Source organism: Brachyhypopomus gauderio, chromosome 2 (assembly GCF_052324685.1).
Source record: "Brachyhypopomus gauderio isolate BG-103 chromosome 2, BGAUD_0.2, whole genome shotgun sequence".
Classification (NCBI taxonomy): domain Eukaryota; kingdom Metazoa; phylum Chordata; class Actinopteri; order Gymnotiformes; family Hypopomidae; genus Brachyhypopomus; species Brachyhypopomus gauderio.
This window is the reverse complement of record NC_135212.1, coordinates 21,374,137-21,390,789: the sequence shown is the minus strand read 5'-3', so window position 1 is coordinate 21,390,789 and position 16,653 is coordinate 21,374,137. Positions and strand designations below refer to the sequence as shown.

Sequence of the window (16,653 nt, the reverse complement as noted above, 5' to 3'; positions counted from 1 at the left end):
TATGTTACTTTTCTGTTGCATCATCCAGTTCTGCACTCAGAGTAAACTGGTTTCCCCCATAATTGATTGATAGCATCCAGCACCAATAGGATCAGCGCAAATTGTAAACGTCACCGCCGTCCGACCAATACCTACACGTTATGATGTAAACGCACAGGTTTTCTTTTTCTTGACTCTACCGGCGAGTGTGGAAGTGTTGTGTTCGTGTGTAGCGATACAGGCGTCATTGGATTTATTTCGGTGAGAATTCTTGCTATTATTGAACACACATCGTTATATTTTTTTGTTTTAATTTTGTTTTTTCATTATATGTCGTTCACTTAATTTTCATCCGTGAGTACTTGGGACCATCTGCATGACACATCATCCAGCATAGTCGCGTCTCTCGTGGCGCGCGGGTTAGCACGGTCGCTAACTAGCACGCTAGCTAACTGTCAAAGAGATTTGAGCCCAAGAGCTAACCGTCAGTGAGACTTGCGTTCACTACTCAGTCTTCATGACCGTGACCACTTAAATATGATAGAAAATATGATTACATTATGTGTAAAATTTGCCTGAGCAAACGCCTTGTGTTGAGAGCCGCTGAGGACCCAACGCAGTGGGCTTCTCCTTGTTAGCGTAGCTAGGCTAACGTGACGTGACTACAGCCTTCTGTGAGCGCACGTGAGAGGGTCACGTCTCCAGTCCTGCTGTGTCCACGCAGTTAGCCAGGCCAGTTTGGCCCGTCTGTTCCGACATGAGACTGAAGGGCTTTGCTAGACGCTGATGGATCTAATGAATGGACTAGCTAGCTGAATGAAACTGTGTGAATGAATGAGGGGGCCCCACTTTAAACCCTCTCTGCCTACTCCCCTAGGTGTGGAGTGGTCACACTATGGCTCTTCATCTCACGCTTTTCTGCGCCAAAGCATTTTTCCCTTGCCGACAGGTGAACCCCAGCTTGTGCAGCACTTGCTTGGTGGGGCTGACATCCATGACTTCCATGAATGAACTGCTTGTTAATGTGAATCATCTTTGCTGTACTCACACAAGTACACACGTTTTTTAACCAGTGTTTCTAATAGCACGAGAACAGTGTCTAATGAAATGGCTGTCATTTAAAAGCTTTGCAGTAATGCACTTTTCTGGAAGAAATATTTCTTCATTACTGCAAGAAAGTCATTGCTTTGTTAGGAGAATTATGTTGCACGGATTCTTACGGTGCATGCTTGGGTGTTCCAGAGTAAACTACAGGAAAAGCCAGTCTGTGTTTTACACTCATGCACATTGTGAAACGGGCAATACACGTTTATTTGCATTACACATTTCACAAAGAGGATAACATAAACAAGCATGGAAGTATACATATTGTAGAAATACAAATACTTTGATGGTTGAAAAGGGCAATGGAGAAATGGTTGTATGTGCATTGTAGTATTTAATGAAAGAGCTGAGGTGACCGCAGTGCTTTTGGTGTGGGTGGATTTTAGAAGAGGACATTTGTGTGGGGACAGCCTGGGATAGTGCAGCCTCTTACTGCTCAGTGAGTCGTCCTGGAGGCAGCTGGGCGACCCCCACCAGGGCGACCCCCACCTGGGCGACCCCCACCTGGGCTGTTTAACACTGCCGGCTGTCCCTGGAGGACTCGTATTCTCCTCTCAGAGGAGGACTGTGAAAGTGTTTTGAAGGATGTATGCATGTCATGGTCTCCTTTTTTCATGCTGTGGGAGATGAGTTTTAGTTTGTGGTAAAACCGCTTGCTAGTTTCCTGCTGTTTTCTTTGTGGTAGTAGAGGTGCCAGGTGAGGTTGGAGAGAACCTGCTGTTTTGGAGTAAATTTACAGGCATGCTTCTCTGTCATGTGTTTGACCTATGCAGCCTGCTGAATAGACAAAGCCAGAGTTATTTACGTATCCATACATAACCATACATATCCATAAATAACTCCACCAACACATGAGTGAGTTGCATTTGAGGTTCATGAAGGACTCTACATCTAAAACTGTTCTGTTTTGCACCACTGTTGAATGGAGTTTGCTTTGCAATTAAAATGTCTTAGTAAGCTCCCTGCCCTAAAGGCTTTTGCCATGTGCCATGTTTTTCTTGATGAGAGGTTGAAGAAGAGTTGCTGATGGGTTTTCATTTTGTGTGTGTGTGGATTCCTTAGTCTTCTGTGAAAAGCCCAATCAGCATGGACTCTTCACTGACTGCTGCTCAGATCCGGAAGAAGTTCATCGATTTCTTTCGTCGTTATGAGCACGAGTATGTGCACTCTTCCGCCACCATTCCCCTGGACGACCCCACCCTCCTCTTCGCCAATGCTGGCATGAACCAGGTAGAAACACGATCATAGCCATGTGACCATACTGAGATCAACACACAATAACAGAGTGATTTTTCATGCTGGGTAACAGGAGAAATCTCTAACCTCATCTCTAATGAGAATTTGAGTACACATGCTTATTATTTATCATCTTTCCTCACCAACAACTTCTGAAGCTGAGCTGAGCACACTGGTCTCGTGGTTGTGTTGTAAAGCAAGTAACGTGCATCTCTGTCGTCTCACCCTGTATTGTTTGTGTAGTTCAAACCCATCTTCCTGAACACCATCGACCCCTCCCACCCCATGGCCAGACTGAAGCGTGCTGCCAACACGCAGAAGTGTATCCGCGCAGGTGGCAAGCACAATGACCTGGACGACGTGGGCAAAGATGTCTACCATCACACCTTCTTCGAGATGCTGGGCTCCTGGTCCTTTGGAGATTATTTTAAGGTAAGAGAGAGAGAGAGCAGTGCAGAATTAACATGTCTGTGGGGTCTTTACTTGATTTTTGCTATTTTTATTTGATGAGCTAAAATATAATGGTTAGACGAGGCTTCTCATAGTGGATCTGTGGAAACACCCCCCCTCTGTCTGTAGCATTTGGCCTGTACGATGGCTCTGGAGCTGTTGACCCAGGAGTTTGGCATCCCTCTCGAGCGCTTGTATTTCACCTACTTTGGAGGCCATGCAGAAGCAGGCCTGGAGCCTGACCTGGAGTGCAAGCAGATCTGGCTGGACCTGGGGTGAGTGCTCAGCTCACACACACGGAGCTGTGGAGCTTAAATCACTCTGCATGCGTGCAGCCACCATGACCACCAGCTGTTAGTGCTGGCTGAAGGCACTTCAGTCTTAGTGTCCAGATATAGATGGGAACACAGTTATGTGGGAGGTAATTATTTTAATAAAAGTGCGTGCCACAAGTAATATGATAATTACTGCTTCGCATCTATTTGTTTTTTTCTCCCATGATTGGGGGGGTTATAGTTGTTCCTGGTTGAATGTGTCTGCTGTGTCTCAGGGTGGCGGAATGTCGAATCCTCCCCGGTAACATGAAGGATAATTTCTGGGAGATGGGCGACACGGGACCGTGTGGACCCTGCAGCGAGATCCACTACGACCGCATCGGGGATCGAGACGCCTCCCACCTCGTCAACATGGACGACCCCAATGTGCTGGAGATATGGAACCTGGTCTTCATCCAGTTTAACAGGTACGACGGAACGTCCGGTGGCTCTGGGTTCTGCGTGAGTACAGCACACAAACACGGGCACTGTGTAAACGTTGGCGGGCGTCCTGCGCAGGGAGTCCGAGACGGTGCTGAAGCCTCTCCCCAAGAAGAGCATCGACACGGGCATGGGCCTGGAACGCCTCGTCTCCGTCCTGCAAAACAAGATGTCCAACTATGACACAGACCTCTTTGTCCCCTACTTTGATGCCATTCAGAAGGTGAAGATGCACCTTTCAAATGTTTTTATTTGAAATTATTATTAATTAATTGATTTAATTAATATCTTAATTGTTTTTCTTTCTAACTTTCTAAACTGTGTCTGCTTTTGGCTCCCAGGGCACAGGTGCCAGGCCCTACACTGGCATGGTTGGAGCAGAAGATACAGATGGCATCGATATGGCTTACCGTGTCTTGGCCGACCACGCCCGCACTATCACCATAGCTCTGTCTGATGGGGGTAGACCTGACAACACAGGCAGGGGGTGAGATGATTGGGGGGTATCTATATTCAGAGTGTGTTTGACCTACAGGAACGTGTGGCGTTGTTTGGGCATGTGCAGTAACTCCTGTGCGTGTGTGTTTATAGTTACGTGTTGAGGAGGATCTTGCGACGAGCTGTCCGGTACGCTCACGAGAAGCTTGGTGCTCAGAGGGGCTTCTTTGCTTCTCTAGTGGATGTCGTGGTGGAGTCACTGGTGAGAATGCATCTCTTCACCCCACCCCAACTGCTATTGTCCTTTTATGATTGGCTGATAAACTTGATAAATTAAAGCATGACTTCCCTTTCTTATATGTTTGTTTTCTTGACAAGAGTGTCTTGGTGTTTATTTGATTTCTGTTTGTAGGGGGATGCGTTCCCAGAGCTGAAGAAAGATCCGGACATGGTGAAGGATATTATTAATGAAGAGGAAACACAGTTCCTTAAGACCCTCAGCAGGGGGCGACGTATCCTGGACCGCAAGATCCAGAGCTTGGGCGACAGCAAGACCATTCCAGGTCTCCTGTTCAGATCACTTGTTCTATTGAGGACTAAGCATCTTTCCTTCATGTGTACAGCCACTGTTTGTAACTGACGCATGTTTTTTAAACCTCTTTAATACAATGGTACAATGAGGTTCTAGACAGCTCTGTCTGATCAGGCGTCGAAAACAATTTTGTGTAGGCACAGGTGAATGGAGGGACTTGTGTTTGACGTGGGAGTGTGGGGTTGTGTGCAGGAGACACCGCCTGGCTCCTGTACGACACCTACGGCTTCCCCCTGGATCTGACGGCCCTCATTGCTGAGGAGAGGGGCATGGGAGTGGACCTGGGCGCTTTTGAGGAGGAGAAGAAGGCCGCTCAGGTGGGCAGGCAGAGGGAGTGGAGCCGAGAGGCCAGCATGAGTGCCACCTACAGGGGGAACGTGGGAAAGGCACCCTAATGCCCCTAGACAAAGACGATTGGATGAGACTGACTATCTGAAGTCGATCCGCTGTTCTTTATCTGAACTCTGATTTGCAGAGGAGGAGCAGATGATGATTGCAGATGTGTAAATTCTCTCAACGTCATGTCATGTAACATCAAGTTCTTCGTCATATGCTGTACGATTCAACTGCAATGAAATGCTTGTGCTAAGGTAGCATACTTACACACAGACAATATAAAATGCTGACAGCATAGAAATAAACTAGCATGAACAAGTGGGGAGGGGGATTCTGAAAAGATCTAAAATCTAAATAAGGGCACAAATCCATAAACGTGAGCACAACCCCATGAACAGAATGGCTGAGGCGGAGTGTTGTGAGGCTGCAGTGTCCACTGGGATCTGAAGGACGGCTCTGCTGTGTGCTCTCCTAGCTGAAGTCCCAGGGGAAGGGCGCTGGAGATGAAGACCACATTATGTTGGACATCTACGCCATCGAGGAGCTCAGGAATAAGGGTGTCCCAGCCACTGATGACGGGCCCAAGTACCGCTACACCTCCGAGGACGACGGCAACTACGGTAAAGCTCGCCCCAACCTGCTGACACATGCAGTGCGTGTTATACGGTTGTGTTCTGACTGTGTGTGTGTGTCCCTGTCCCTGTGTGTGTCACTGTCCCTGTCTGTCTCCAACAGTGTTCGAGCAGGTTGTCAGCACAGTGCTGGCCCTGAGGCGAGAGCGTGCGTTTGTGGATGAGGTCACGACGGGGCAGGAGTGTGGCGTGCTGCTCGATCAAACGTCCTTCTACGCCGAGCAGGGCGGGCAGACCTTTGACGAGGGCTACATGCTCCGGGAGAACGACTCCACAGACGATGTACGAAAGCTCGGAAGCGTCTCAAAAACTCACGGCTGCTCAATCATTAGCATAGTGTGCTCTGTGTTACATAGCAATGTACATAGTATTATAGTATACGTGGTCAAGTAATAGAAGGAAAGAGATAAGTCTGTGTGTATTTTTGATGGTGCATTGATTGTGTGTGCTAGAGGATGGAGTTCACAGTGAAGAACACGCAGGTGCGTGGAGGTTATGTGTTGCACGTTGGAACTGTCTACGGAACCCTGAAGGTTGGAGATCGACTCACTTTACATGTGGACGAGGTAAGAGAGGAGAGATCTGTCCCACCTGCTTCCATTTCTGCTTTTGAGCATGCTGCATAACTAGTTTATATGTAGGTTAAAAGTTGTCTTGGAGCCTGGAGGGTGGTTTGCCATTGGCCGATCCTCCGGAGAGTGTTTTGCTATTGGCTGATTTTCTAGGTAATGGTTTGCTATTGGTTGACCCTGTCTACCTCTGGCTCCTCCAGGCACGACGAAGGCCCATTATGAGTAACCACACGTCCACCCACATCCTGAACTTTGCCCTGCGAAGTGTGCTCGGGGAGGCGGATCAGCGTGGCTCCCTGGTGGCTCCAGACCGCCTTCGTTTCGACTTCACCGCAAAAGGGGCCATGAGTACACAGGAGGTGCATCAGACTGAGGATATGGCCTGTGCTATGATCGCTGACGCCAAGGTAGAGCAAACATGACCCACCTTCCCACAGTGCTGCTCACTAACAGAAGCGTCTTCCATCGGTGTCTGTTACTGGATCCCTGGGAAAACCTGTTAATAATCATTGATTTCTTCCTCTTTATTCCTCTTATCTCTCTCTCCTTCATGGTGTCTCCCCCCCGCACCCCCAGCCAGTGTATGCGCTGGACGCCCCCCTCGCAGCAGCCAAAGCCATCCAGGGCCTGCGTGCTGTGTTCGATGAGACGTACCCGGACCCTGTTAGGGTGGTGTCTATCGGCATCCCTGTGGAGGACCTGCTGTCTGACCCCAACAGCCCGGCCGGGTCACTTACCTCCATCGAGTTCTGCGGGGGAACGTAAGTTATGTGCAGCGTAAGGGCCGTCACGCAGGCGTGTCTGAACCGGGTCGGCGCCTGCTCAGGCTGACCCGTTTGCTGCGTTGCTCGTTGGGAGTCTTAAGGTGGTCTGAGCGCATCAGTCTCACCCAGCATGTCTTTCTCTCAGGCACCTGCAAAACTCTGCTCACGCGGGGCCGTTTGTGATCGTGTCGGAGGAGGCCATCGCTAAAGGAATCAGGCGTATCGTGGCCGTGACTGGAACAGAAGCTCAGAAGGTAAGTGTGGCAACTAGGTCACATTTTACAGTTAAAACTATAAGTATAAGAGTCACGTGTAAGAGCTTCACTGTATTGGAAGTGATGAGGAGTGTTTGAGCTGCCTGTGTGTGCCCCAGGCTCAGAGGAAGGCTGATCTGCTGCACCAGGCCCTGGCAGCCATGGACAAGAAGGTGAAGGTCCAGACCGCCCCCAACAAGGACATCCAGAAGGAGATCGCTGACCTGACTGAGGTGAGACGCTACCATTCAAAGCCAAGTTCGGTTTTGCACTGTGATGAGATTCTGACGTGAATGTTTGCGTGTCTTCTCAGACCCTGGGCACCGCGGTGATCTCCCAGTGGCAGAAGGATGAGATGAGGGAGACTCTGAAGAGCTTGAAGAAGATCATGGATGACCTGGACCGCCTAAGCAAAGCTGATGTACAGAAGAGGGTGAGAATCAGAACCACTTTATTTGCCAAGTGGTTCACATACAAGAATGTGATAGTTTGATCACACTGTTAACAAGTGTTTAACTAGGTGGGGAGTACTATTAAAACAGACTAAGAGTGTGAATAATGAGTAAGAGCCAAACACGGCAGCGTAGTGACGACACCGTTCACGTGGCGTTGTGGTGTTCATGTTCACATGTGGTGTGATGGTGAGTCTCCGAGGTGTCTCAGTCTCCTGCTGATTGTATTCTAGGTGCTGGAGAAAACAAAGGAACTCATTCACAGCAACCCCAACCAGCCTCTTATCGTCATGGAGATGGAGACTGGAGCTAGCGCCAAGGTATCGTTTCTGCCCCCATCTGTTCAGATCTGTCGTGGTAACCAAGCCAAACCTGAATGAAGACCAGCAGCGGAACTCGAACAACCGGCAGGATCGTAATACTGTAAACTGCGGTGAAGTTGTGTTCTGCTGTGAGCAGACCCCGCACGATTGGGTTAGAGTGTGTTTGTCTCCGCCGCCCCCCCCCCCCCCCCCCCCCCCCCCCCCCCCCCCAGGCCCTGAACGAGTCCCTAAAACTGCTGAAGGCTCAGTCCCCTCAGACCGCTGCCATGCTGTTCACTGTCGACAATGACGCTGGCAAGATCATCTGCTTGTGTCAGGTGCCCCAGGTAAAGTTGCAGATGAATCTTCTCAGTGAATCTTCTCCCGTTCCTTTACCTCAACATTCGCTGAAAATGTTTAGTTTTGGTGTGACACTGGCTGGTTTATTCAACGATTTACGTGATGACGGTTTAATCGTCCCTTCTGACTGCAGGAGGTTGCGAACCGAGGTCTGAAGGCCAGTGAGTGGGTCCAGGAAGTGTGCCCCCTGCTGGATGGAAAAGGAGGTGGCAAGGACATGTCTGCTCAAGCTACAGGCAGGAACACGCAGTGCATACAGGAGGCCCTGCAGGTGGCCAACGAGTTCGCCCGTCTCAAACTGGGCGAGAACTAGGAGCGATCCACCGCTGCCTGCTGAAAATTAGAACCGGACAGTCCAGACTCAGTTATGTCTCATTTGCGATTAGGAATGCAAGCCATTTGGTGCCCCCTGTCTGTCCACAAGAGAAGCGCAGCTGAGCGAAAGATGTTGGCAGTCCAGTCAGTTTTCTTGTAGGTTCGGGCGCCAAATCGGTTTTTCCTCTTAGCTTTTTCTGATTGATCAGTAACGTATTAAATTCCAGATGCACAAAGCCTGTAACTGTTTCCTGACCTGCAATCCATCACTCAGATTTCTTCTACAAAAGTCTAGAATGTGCGTTTGCTGCTGTGTCCTTCTGATTGCTGCAAGGTTCTGTGATTCTGGAGAGCTGTTGTAACGCCAGAGTTGAAGTTAAGAAGTCCACAGCTACGGCATCAGAGCTGGCCCACCACTTAACTGTACTGCACGCCCTCTAGGGAAGGAACCGAGATGTAGCTGCTCCTCAAATCCTTCTGTCCTTGATTAAAATGGGTAATAATACATGATGAATTAAAATAGTTGAGCCACTAACTTTTTTTTGCTTGTACCGTGTATTGATTTGTTCTCATTGTGACTGGGGAAAGGTCTTGTTATAAATCAGTTTAGTTTACATGCCGGAATAAAAGACATAAGTGATGTTGGTTTTTGTCATTTTTTAGCACATGATCAGCAGTTTATTGACGGCGGACCTGCAACACATTGGCATATATGATGACACCAACAGCAACCGCCTTTTCCATTGCATTTATTTCTTACAATAGCATAAGATAAAAACAGTCCGTCATTACACATACAGATCGATGTTGAGAGGGAAAGGGGGAGAAAACTGACAAAGGTCAAAAGCACTGACCCACTGTGGGTTCCTACACCACCACTAACTTGGTGGAACACTGAGGATATGTACAGTCGTCGCCATTGGATTCCAGGGTTTGCAGGTTCGTCTGCGGGTCGTCATGTAAACGCGTTCAGTACACAGTACAGAGTGGGATCACTTCAGTATGTCTGTAACACAACTGAGCTTTTATTCTCATCCACAGCCCCTTCACGCTGACCCGTAATGGGGCCTTTATCCTTTTAAACTAGCCGTACTTTAAACCAGCTCTGTGAGAGATAAGGGGTGAGGTCTTCTCTATCTCGGTTGGGGGCCCAGTACATATCAGTGGGCTGTCAAGGGGAAGAGTATGAAGGCAAGATGTCCACACAGGAACCAGCAGGACTTGTGTGCCAAAGACACTGTGGTTGGGATGTGATGTTTGCTCCTGTATGCTGTAGACATATTCTGATGCTTCTGCAATATGAACAAAGAAGGAGACGTGCTATACAAACCCCTTCACAAGGTGAAGATTTAAATTTTTTGGCCTGTGAGACCTAGCTGAAAGAAGCATTAACACCAAAAAAAAAAAAACTACAAAAATCTGATTGGACAATCAGAAGTCCCAAACAAAATGGTCTATTTATGGGATTCTTTGGTGACAAATTGCGTTGACTTGCCATGACTGGTCAGGAAAGATCTGCATGTTAATCAAATCAGAATTTATTTCACAAGTTATAGATGTAACCATGCACTAACCCCCTGGTTGGATAATAATTGTGGGTAGCAGATTTGCACTTTGTTGTGAGGAATTGTGGGTAACTGTGTGTGTGCACGCTCCTGGTTGTGAAGGCACAGTGCTCAGCAGTGATGGGAGTGGAAAAGGGAAGATGTGGTTAAGATGCTTATGGGATGCACTCATGAAAACCACCAACTGAGAAAACGTAGGGGTTGAGAATCCACAGTAAGAAAATGAACAGCATCACAGAAAAGACACCTTTGTGTGTGTGTGTGTGTGTGTGTGCGCGCGTGTGCAGTGTATATGAGATGTGTCCAAAGCAAGGACAAGGCACGCAAGCGTGTGTGTGTGTGTGTGTGTGTGTGTGTGTGTGTGTGTGTGTGTGTGTGTGTGTGTGTGCACGCATGATTTCCACACTACTGGAAACAGCTGATATGTCTACACTTCAAAAAAGGCTAACTGCACATAAACGCAGCCAATCCCAAAGCAGGAGGCAGAGGCATCCTGTTAGACCCACCCCTTCACAGCTCAACTCAGCATAATCACAAACACAGACAACGTAACGGCATCGCCTGGGGACGACAGCTAAGGAAGCAACAATGACAAAACATTCAGGTGGATGGAAAATGGTTTGCAATAACACTTTTTTTCTGAGAAATTTCAGCCATAAATACTTAATGGCACTAAAACACATTTTTTATTGTAATCCTGACACAATGTCACATGCAGCACAAAGTCGATAAGCCTGTTGCCACAGTAACGTCACATGAATTGTGACAGGAGGCTTGATAGTAATAAAGCCGCCATGTCATGAAGCAGTAAGTGCTTCTCAGAGGAAACTTACAGCTCCTCAAAGTTTAGTGTTGACACTGGCCATAGAAACACGTGTTTATTCCTGCTCATAAATGAAGTGTGTCACCTTGTGGTCACTAGGTGGCAGCAGAGAACACTGTTTTATCTTTGTCATTAGTCGTGCTGGCTCAACTGATACCTCAACTCTGCAGAGCATAAAGGACAAGTAATGCTGCTTAAACTTCATAGATACATTTGTACATACAATCTGTGTATGTGAGCATACCTGACTAGCTAAGTGGTTTTAGTCTAACCAACTGACAACAAGTGTGAACTCTACTTCTGTTAAATTATTCACTCAGCTGGATAAGAATACTGTTTGGTAATGGTTCATTAAAATAATTAAACAAATAGATTAACAATACACATCTGATCGAATGGCTGTAAAAGCACAGTGATGCAGGGCAGCAATGACCCATAAACGTGATCAAAACCACTGATAAAAGACCTCATACGACAAACTAAAAAATGCTCCATCCTTCTATAAAAGCATGTAAACTTCCACTCGCTCAGGTGCGCCCCCTGGTGACACACGCTCTTCATCTGCTGCAATGCAGCATAATTAATTGACAGTCAGGCTGTGACTGCTTGTCCCAGCAACTGTCTAATGAACCACAGCAGCCCTCAGTACTGGGGCAGCTGTCATATAATTGTTTGATCAAACCCTCCTCTAAGTCCATTGGCTGAGCACACAAGAGAGGCAGGCATGACGAGGCTGACTGACAACCATCAAGACCAATTACGCACTTTCCTGTGTTGTCTTTATATAGTGAGTATGAACTGGCTTCCCCAGCTGCTAAACACCGACACCCGACCTGCCGGACTGAGTTGCGAGGTTGTAGGGAGCTTGTAGAGAGGTTGTAGGGAGCTTGTAGAGAGGTTGTAGGGAGGTTGTATTTCATTTGTTTAGCTCCTCTTCCAGTTACAACCAACTCTCCTCAATTCTTCCAATGAAAAATGGATGCCCCCTGAGTCCTGTCCAATCAGGACAAGCCACTAGGCAAATGGTCCGGATTTAACCTTAGCAGGCGTAGTACACGGTGCATTAAGTGGGCTTGCGCAGGTGCTGTGGCTCCTCAGCTAGCCGACGCCCCCCTGCCCACTCAGGTACTTCATTTCCCAGGAAAGACAGTGATCTTGCCAGCCTTGGCCAGCCGGTCTATGATCTGGGCCTCGTAGTCCGCGTCATGGACGCCGGTCTTGCGAAACTCCCCAGAGTAGCGGTTTTGTTCCCAGTAGTGGTGCCAGTTCCCTCGGCCGTCCGCCCCGAAACCGAACACGTTCACCTTGGCAGACAGAAAGCATCTCCGCTCAGCACCTCAGTAACACGCCGGCACACAGAGCATCCACACAGAGATGTTAATCTGATCTATTTGCTCCCGTGGCCTTTGGTGTGTGTGTGATGCCTGCGCTCGGCCGTACCTCGTCACACACGTGCAGTGCAAAGAAAAGGACCAGCATGCCCGTGGAGGGGTAGCGGCCGTGGTGGCGGGTCCAGCGGTCGTGGATGTACTTGAAGAACGCCGGATTGAAGATCTGCACCTGTGACACAGTGGGAGAGCAATTCACAGGCAGTCGGATGTGAAATGTGGAGCACTGGAAAGGAGGGCAGAGGGTGGGGGAAGCCCCACCGCGTGAACAGACAGAAGGTGGAGATCATCAGACTCCTCCTTCTCATCTGCATCAGAGAGCTGAGAGAAAAAAAAACAGCCAGGAGACACACTTGTCTGGCCAGTTTCAACGTTTCACTGCTTCTGTGTGAACAACTTCAGACGTGTTAGGTGGTGGTGTGTGGAAACCCCTGATGGAGCAGTTCTCGGCTCAGTGCTGGAACTGGGGCGTGTTGTAGTCGCGGATGTCACGTGACCGCTCCGGGTCTCGGCACTGGCCTGGCTGAGCTTGTGACATCTGGGCTGAGAGACGTCTGTGGAGCTGTTTGCTAATGGTGGCATAAGCCTGGCCTGAACACCACATGGCCTGAACACACAGTACACCGACACCACTGCTCCAGCTATGAGGCAACAAACCATTGGTTTTTCCTCATGTAAACAGCACAGTACGTGTTGCCCCTGAAATCCATAAGGTCTCGGTGTTTAAAGTGGATACAAGCACAAGTAACAGGGTCAGTATGAACAGATCTGGGCCATTAAAGATATCTGATGCTATCTGGTGTGTGTGGATTACCTTGTCTTTGTCCACGCGCAGGAACTGCTTCACGGGAGCGTAGGTGCTGAGAGACGGGAGAGGGAGAAAGAGACGGAGAAAAACAGGAGTGTTATTGCAGGCATGTGTGTGTGTGTGCACGCACGCACAGAAAAAGAAGTGTGAGACCGCAGACTGTGATGAACTTGTGAACAGAAGAAGTTCATCACAGTGGGGGATTGTGGGGGTTTTCACAATGGTTGCTCAGTAACTGCATGAAGCAGGTCTTTTGTCTGAATGTGTGTGTGCCCGTGTGAGTGCGTTTGTGTGTGTGGATGTGTGTGTGTTTATATTTAGTCCTGTTTTGGCCAGAATATGTGACTAAGAGGGAGAAGGACAGTGGCCATTTCTGAGTATGAATAGAAAATGCAACACCTTGTAGCTGTGTGTGTGTGTGTGTGTGTGTGTGTGTGTGTGTGTGTGTGTGTGTGTGTGTGTGTGTGTGTGTGTGTGTTTCATGCTCTCACAAGCGGATCTGGCCAGTGGAGAGAGCACTGGTGATCCAGAGTAGATCCAGAGTCTTGAAGGGCACCAACACGAAGCTGACATTGGCTGCCAGGTTCTTGGCACTTTCAGGGTACATGAAATGGTGGGTGGTGTGACTGCCCACATCCTCTTCATACCCCACAGTGGGGGCCAGGTTTATCCTAAACACACACACACACACACACACACACACACACACACACACACACACACACACACACACACACACACACACACACACACACACACACACACACACACACACAACTAAACCAATCGTTGTTACCCATGCAGTCCCAACACTTGAAAACACAGGTCATGTATTTTATTTGGCTTTTCAAAGCCTTCCTTAAATAAGGGCCAGAGTAAACAAACACAGTCCTGTTCCTCATAACGACATAAGCCTGAAAGATCATGTGGCAACAGTGATAAAAATGCAGAGCACGGGAAGGAAATGGGTGATGGCACATCCATCCCGTCCTGTTATAGGTCCTGCTATAGCTCAGTAAGACAAATGGAAAGGTACAGGTGACTCTCGGATGAGCATGAGCCAGACAAGTAGGGAAAAAGAGTAGAGAGAGACACAGTGACTAGACAGAGTTGAAGAGAGAGAGAGAGAATAAGAGAGGAGCAGGAGGACAGGGAGGACCACAGAGAAACACACACAACCACAGAGAAACACACACAACCACAGAGAAACACACACAACCACAGAGAAACACACAGGACCACAGAGAAACACACACAACCACAGAGAAACACACATGACCACAGAGAAACACACAGGACCACAGAGAAACACACACAACCACAGAGAAACACAGACAACCACAGAGAAACACACATGACCACAGAGAAACACACACAACCACAGAGAAACACACAGGACCACAGAGAAACACACACAACCACAGAGAAACACACATGACCACAGAGAAACACAGACAACCACAGAGAAACACACAGGACCACAGAGAAACACACAGGACCACAGTAAAACCCACACAACCACAGAGAAACACACAGGACCACAGAGAAACACACACAACCACAGAGAAACACACATGACCACAGAGAAACACAGACAACCACAGAGAAACACACAGGACCACAGAGAAACACACAGGACCACAGAGAAACACACACAACCACAGAGAAACACACACAACCACAGAGAAACACACACAAGACCACAGAGAAACACACAGGACCACAGTAAAACCCACACAACCACAGAGAAACACACACAACCACAGAGAAACACACACGACCACAGAGAAACACACAGGACCACAGTAAAACCCACACAACCACAGAGAAACACACACAACCACAGAGAAACACACACGACCACAGAGAAACACACAGGACCACAGTAAAACCCACACAACCACAGAGAAACACACAGGACCACAGTAAAACCCACACAACCACAGAGAAACACACAGGACCACAGTAAAACCCACACAACCACAGAGAAACACACAGGACCACAGAGAAACACACAGGACCACAGAGAAACACACAGGACCACAGAGAAACACACAGGACCACAGTAAAACCCACACAACCACAGAGAAACACACACAACCACAGAGAAACACACAGGACCACAGAGAAACACACACAAGACCACAGAGAAACACACACAAGACCACAGAGAAACACACAGGACCACAGCAAAACCCACACAACCACAGAGAGAGAGAGAGAGAGAGAGAGAGGGAGAGGGAGAGAAACGAAATGGTGACAGACAGAGAAAGTGAGAACAGCTGACAGCTAGGTCTCTGTGGAGATCTAATCCTTCCACGTTCTGTCTAGGTCTCCGTTTCTCTCTCTCTTGTCACCTCACCTTATACCTCTCAATTCCAAGCTGCATTCCCTGCAATCTTTTTGCTCCCACACCTTATTCCTGACCATAAACACCTCCTACAGCCTCTGTCTCCCTGCAGCCGATTGGCTGTCCCTGACAGCAGGGTTAGACCACTTAAGCGTGTAGATGTTTTGCTCCGGGAACACTGGTGTTTTTGTTCTGTTATCTGTCCCAGCCCCAGCGCCAAAGGGATTTAGGGAGCCAGAGCGTTGTATGCTTTTCTGCAGGTTATGGTGATCAGGAGATAATCTATATGTTTCTCTCAGTTTATCCTCTTAGGAGGTCAAGGTTCATCATGGAGCTGAAGGTTAGGGAGCTCAGCCTTCTTCAGCCTCCGTGCAGAATGTTATGGAGCACCTGTTCCTTCTACGCGTGATACAGGAGACTTACAGGTTACAGCCATAGGTGTAGGCTTCTTTACTACTGAGGACCAAAATATCGCAAATGGAGACACAGACAGTATTCTCAGTGACATGGTAAAAAAAAGTCTTCTGCCCTCCTGATTCCTCTGTATGTTACCAAACCCAAACAGACAGAGGCCGTCAGGAAGGTTTTGGTGTCTCCTCTGTGACGGATTTATTTCACAGACATGTGAAGGACTCAGTGCCTCTGCGGTAAGAGGAGATGATTGTTGTCCTCCCGACCTGCTCCAGTTCGGAACAGAACACTGGCGCATCTGCTGAGTCATTCCAGATTCCCAGCGTTTACGGGGCCTTTACCAGCCGTGTGGGACAGGTTCAGCTGAAAGGTGCCTTCTGAGTCTCCAGCTGAGCACTGAATACACATCTACCATAAAGCCAAACAGGTAGCAGCAGTGTGAGCGCCATGCTTAGAGCTAATGAAAACAATGTTCACAAGAGGATTCAAAGTGAGAAGACAACATTCGTCTTCAATCTGCACCAAAAATGTCAAAAGATTCTCTAATGATAATTTAATAAATGGGCTTCTAAAACCAAAAGAACATGGATGGCACGAGAAAGCCATTAAAACTCAACTGAGCTTGGGATTTTGAACAAACCAAACTGAATCTCACTCCAGAACCACCAGATGAGATGCGCGAGAAACCCAATTGAAGCTCCCTCCAGAACCACCCAGGCGATATGCTTGTCCAACAAACACAATGCTCTGAAGGTGGTGAAATGAGA

At 48.2% G+C, this 16,653-nt stretch overlaps 2 protein-coding genes across 4 annotated transcripts in view; one reads left to right on the top strand and one right to left on the bottom strand.

Moving 5' to 3' along the window:
- The first annotated feature begins 156 nt into the window (after window positions 1–156).
- Window positions 157–9,181, top strand: LOC143492445 (alanine--tRNA ligase, cytoplasmic-like). 2 transcript variants are annotated; one of them, XM_076990845.1, is made up of 22 exons: window positions 178–240; window positions 857–928; window positions 2,146–2,313; window positions 2,563–2,751; window positions 2,899–3,044; window positions 3,320–3,511; window positions 3,603–3,747; window positions 3,866–4,011; window positions 4,116–4,224; window positions 4,375–4,525; window positions 4,747–4,871; window positions 5,366–5,510; window positions 5,626–5,804; window positions 5,975–6,088; window positions 6,295–6,501; window positions 6,671–6,855; window positions 7,004–7,112; window positions 7,232–7,345; window positions 7,426–7,545; window positions 7,798–7,884; window positions 8,100–8,213; window positions 8,360–9,181. In XM_076990845.1, the coding sequence occupies exons 2-22, from the start codon at window positions 875–877 to the stop codon at window positions 8,537–8,539; spliced, it is 2,979 nt and encodes a 992-aa protein (XP_076846960.1). In that variant the 5' UTR covers window positions 178–240; window positions 857–874; the 3' UTR covers window positions 8,540–9,181. The 2 variants fall into 2 exon arrangements, with proteins under 2 accessions (XP_076846961.1, XP_076846960.1); XM_076990846.1 differs by lacking the exon at window positions 857–928 and having other exon boundaries at window positions 157–240.
- A 93-nt stretch (window positions 9,182–9,274) lies between these two features.
- st3gal2 (ST3 beta-galactoside alpha-2,3-sialyltransferase 2) overlaps window positions 9,275–16,653 on the bottom strand; it is a 31,063-nt gene continuing 23,684 nt past the window's right edge. For both annotated transcript variants that reach the window (XM_076990848.1, XM_076990849.1), the window contains exons 5-8: window positions 13,617–13,796; window positions 13,132–13,177; window positions 12,370–12,489; window positions 9,275–12,233 (exon numbers count right to left, since the gene is read on the bottom strand). In XM_076990848.1, coding sequence (XP_076846963.1) covers window positions 12,060–12,233; window positions 12,370–12,489; window positions 13,132–13,177; window positions 13,617–13,796 — 520 coding nt within the window. In that variant the 3' untranslated portion in view covers window positions 9,275–12,059. The remainder of the gene's footprint in view (window positions 12,234–12,369; window positions 12,490–13,131; window positions 13,178–13,616; window positions 13,797–16,653) is intronic.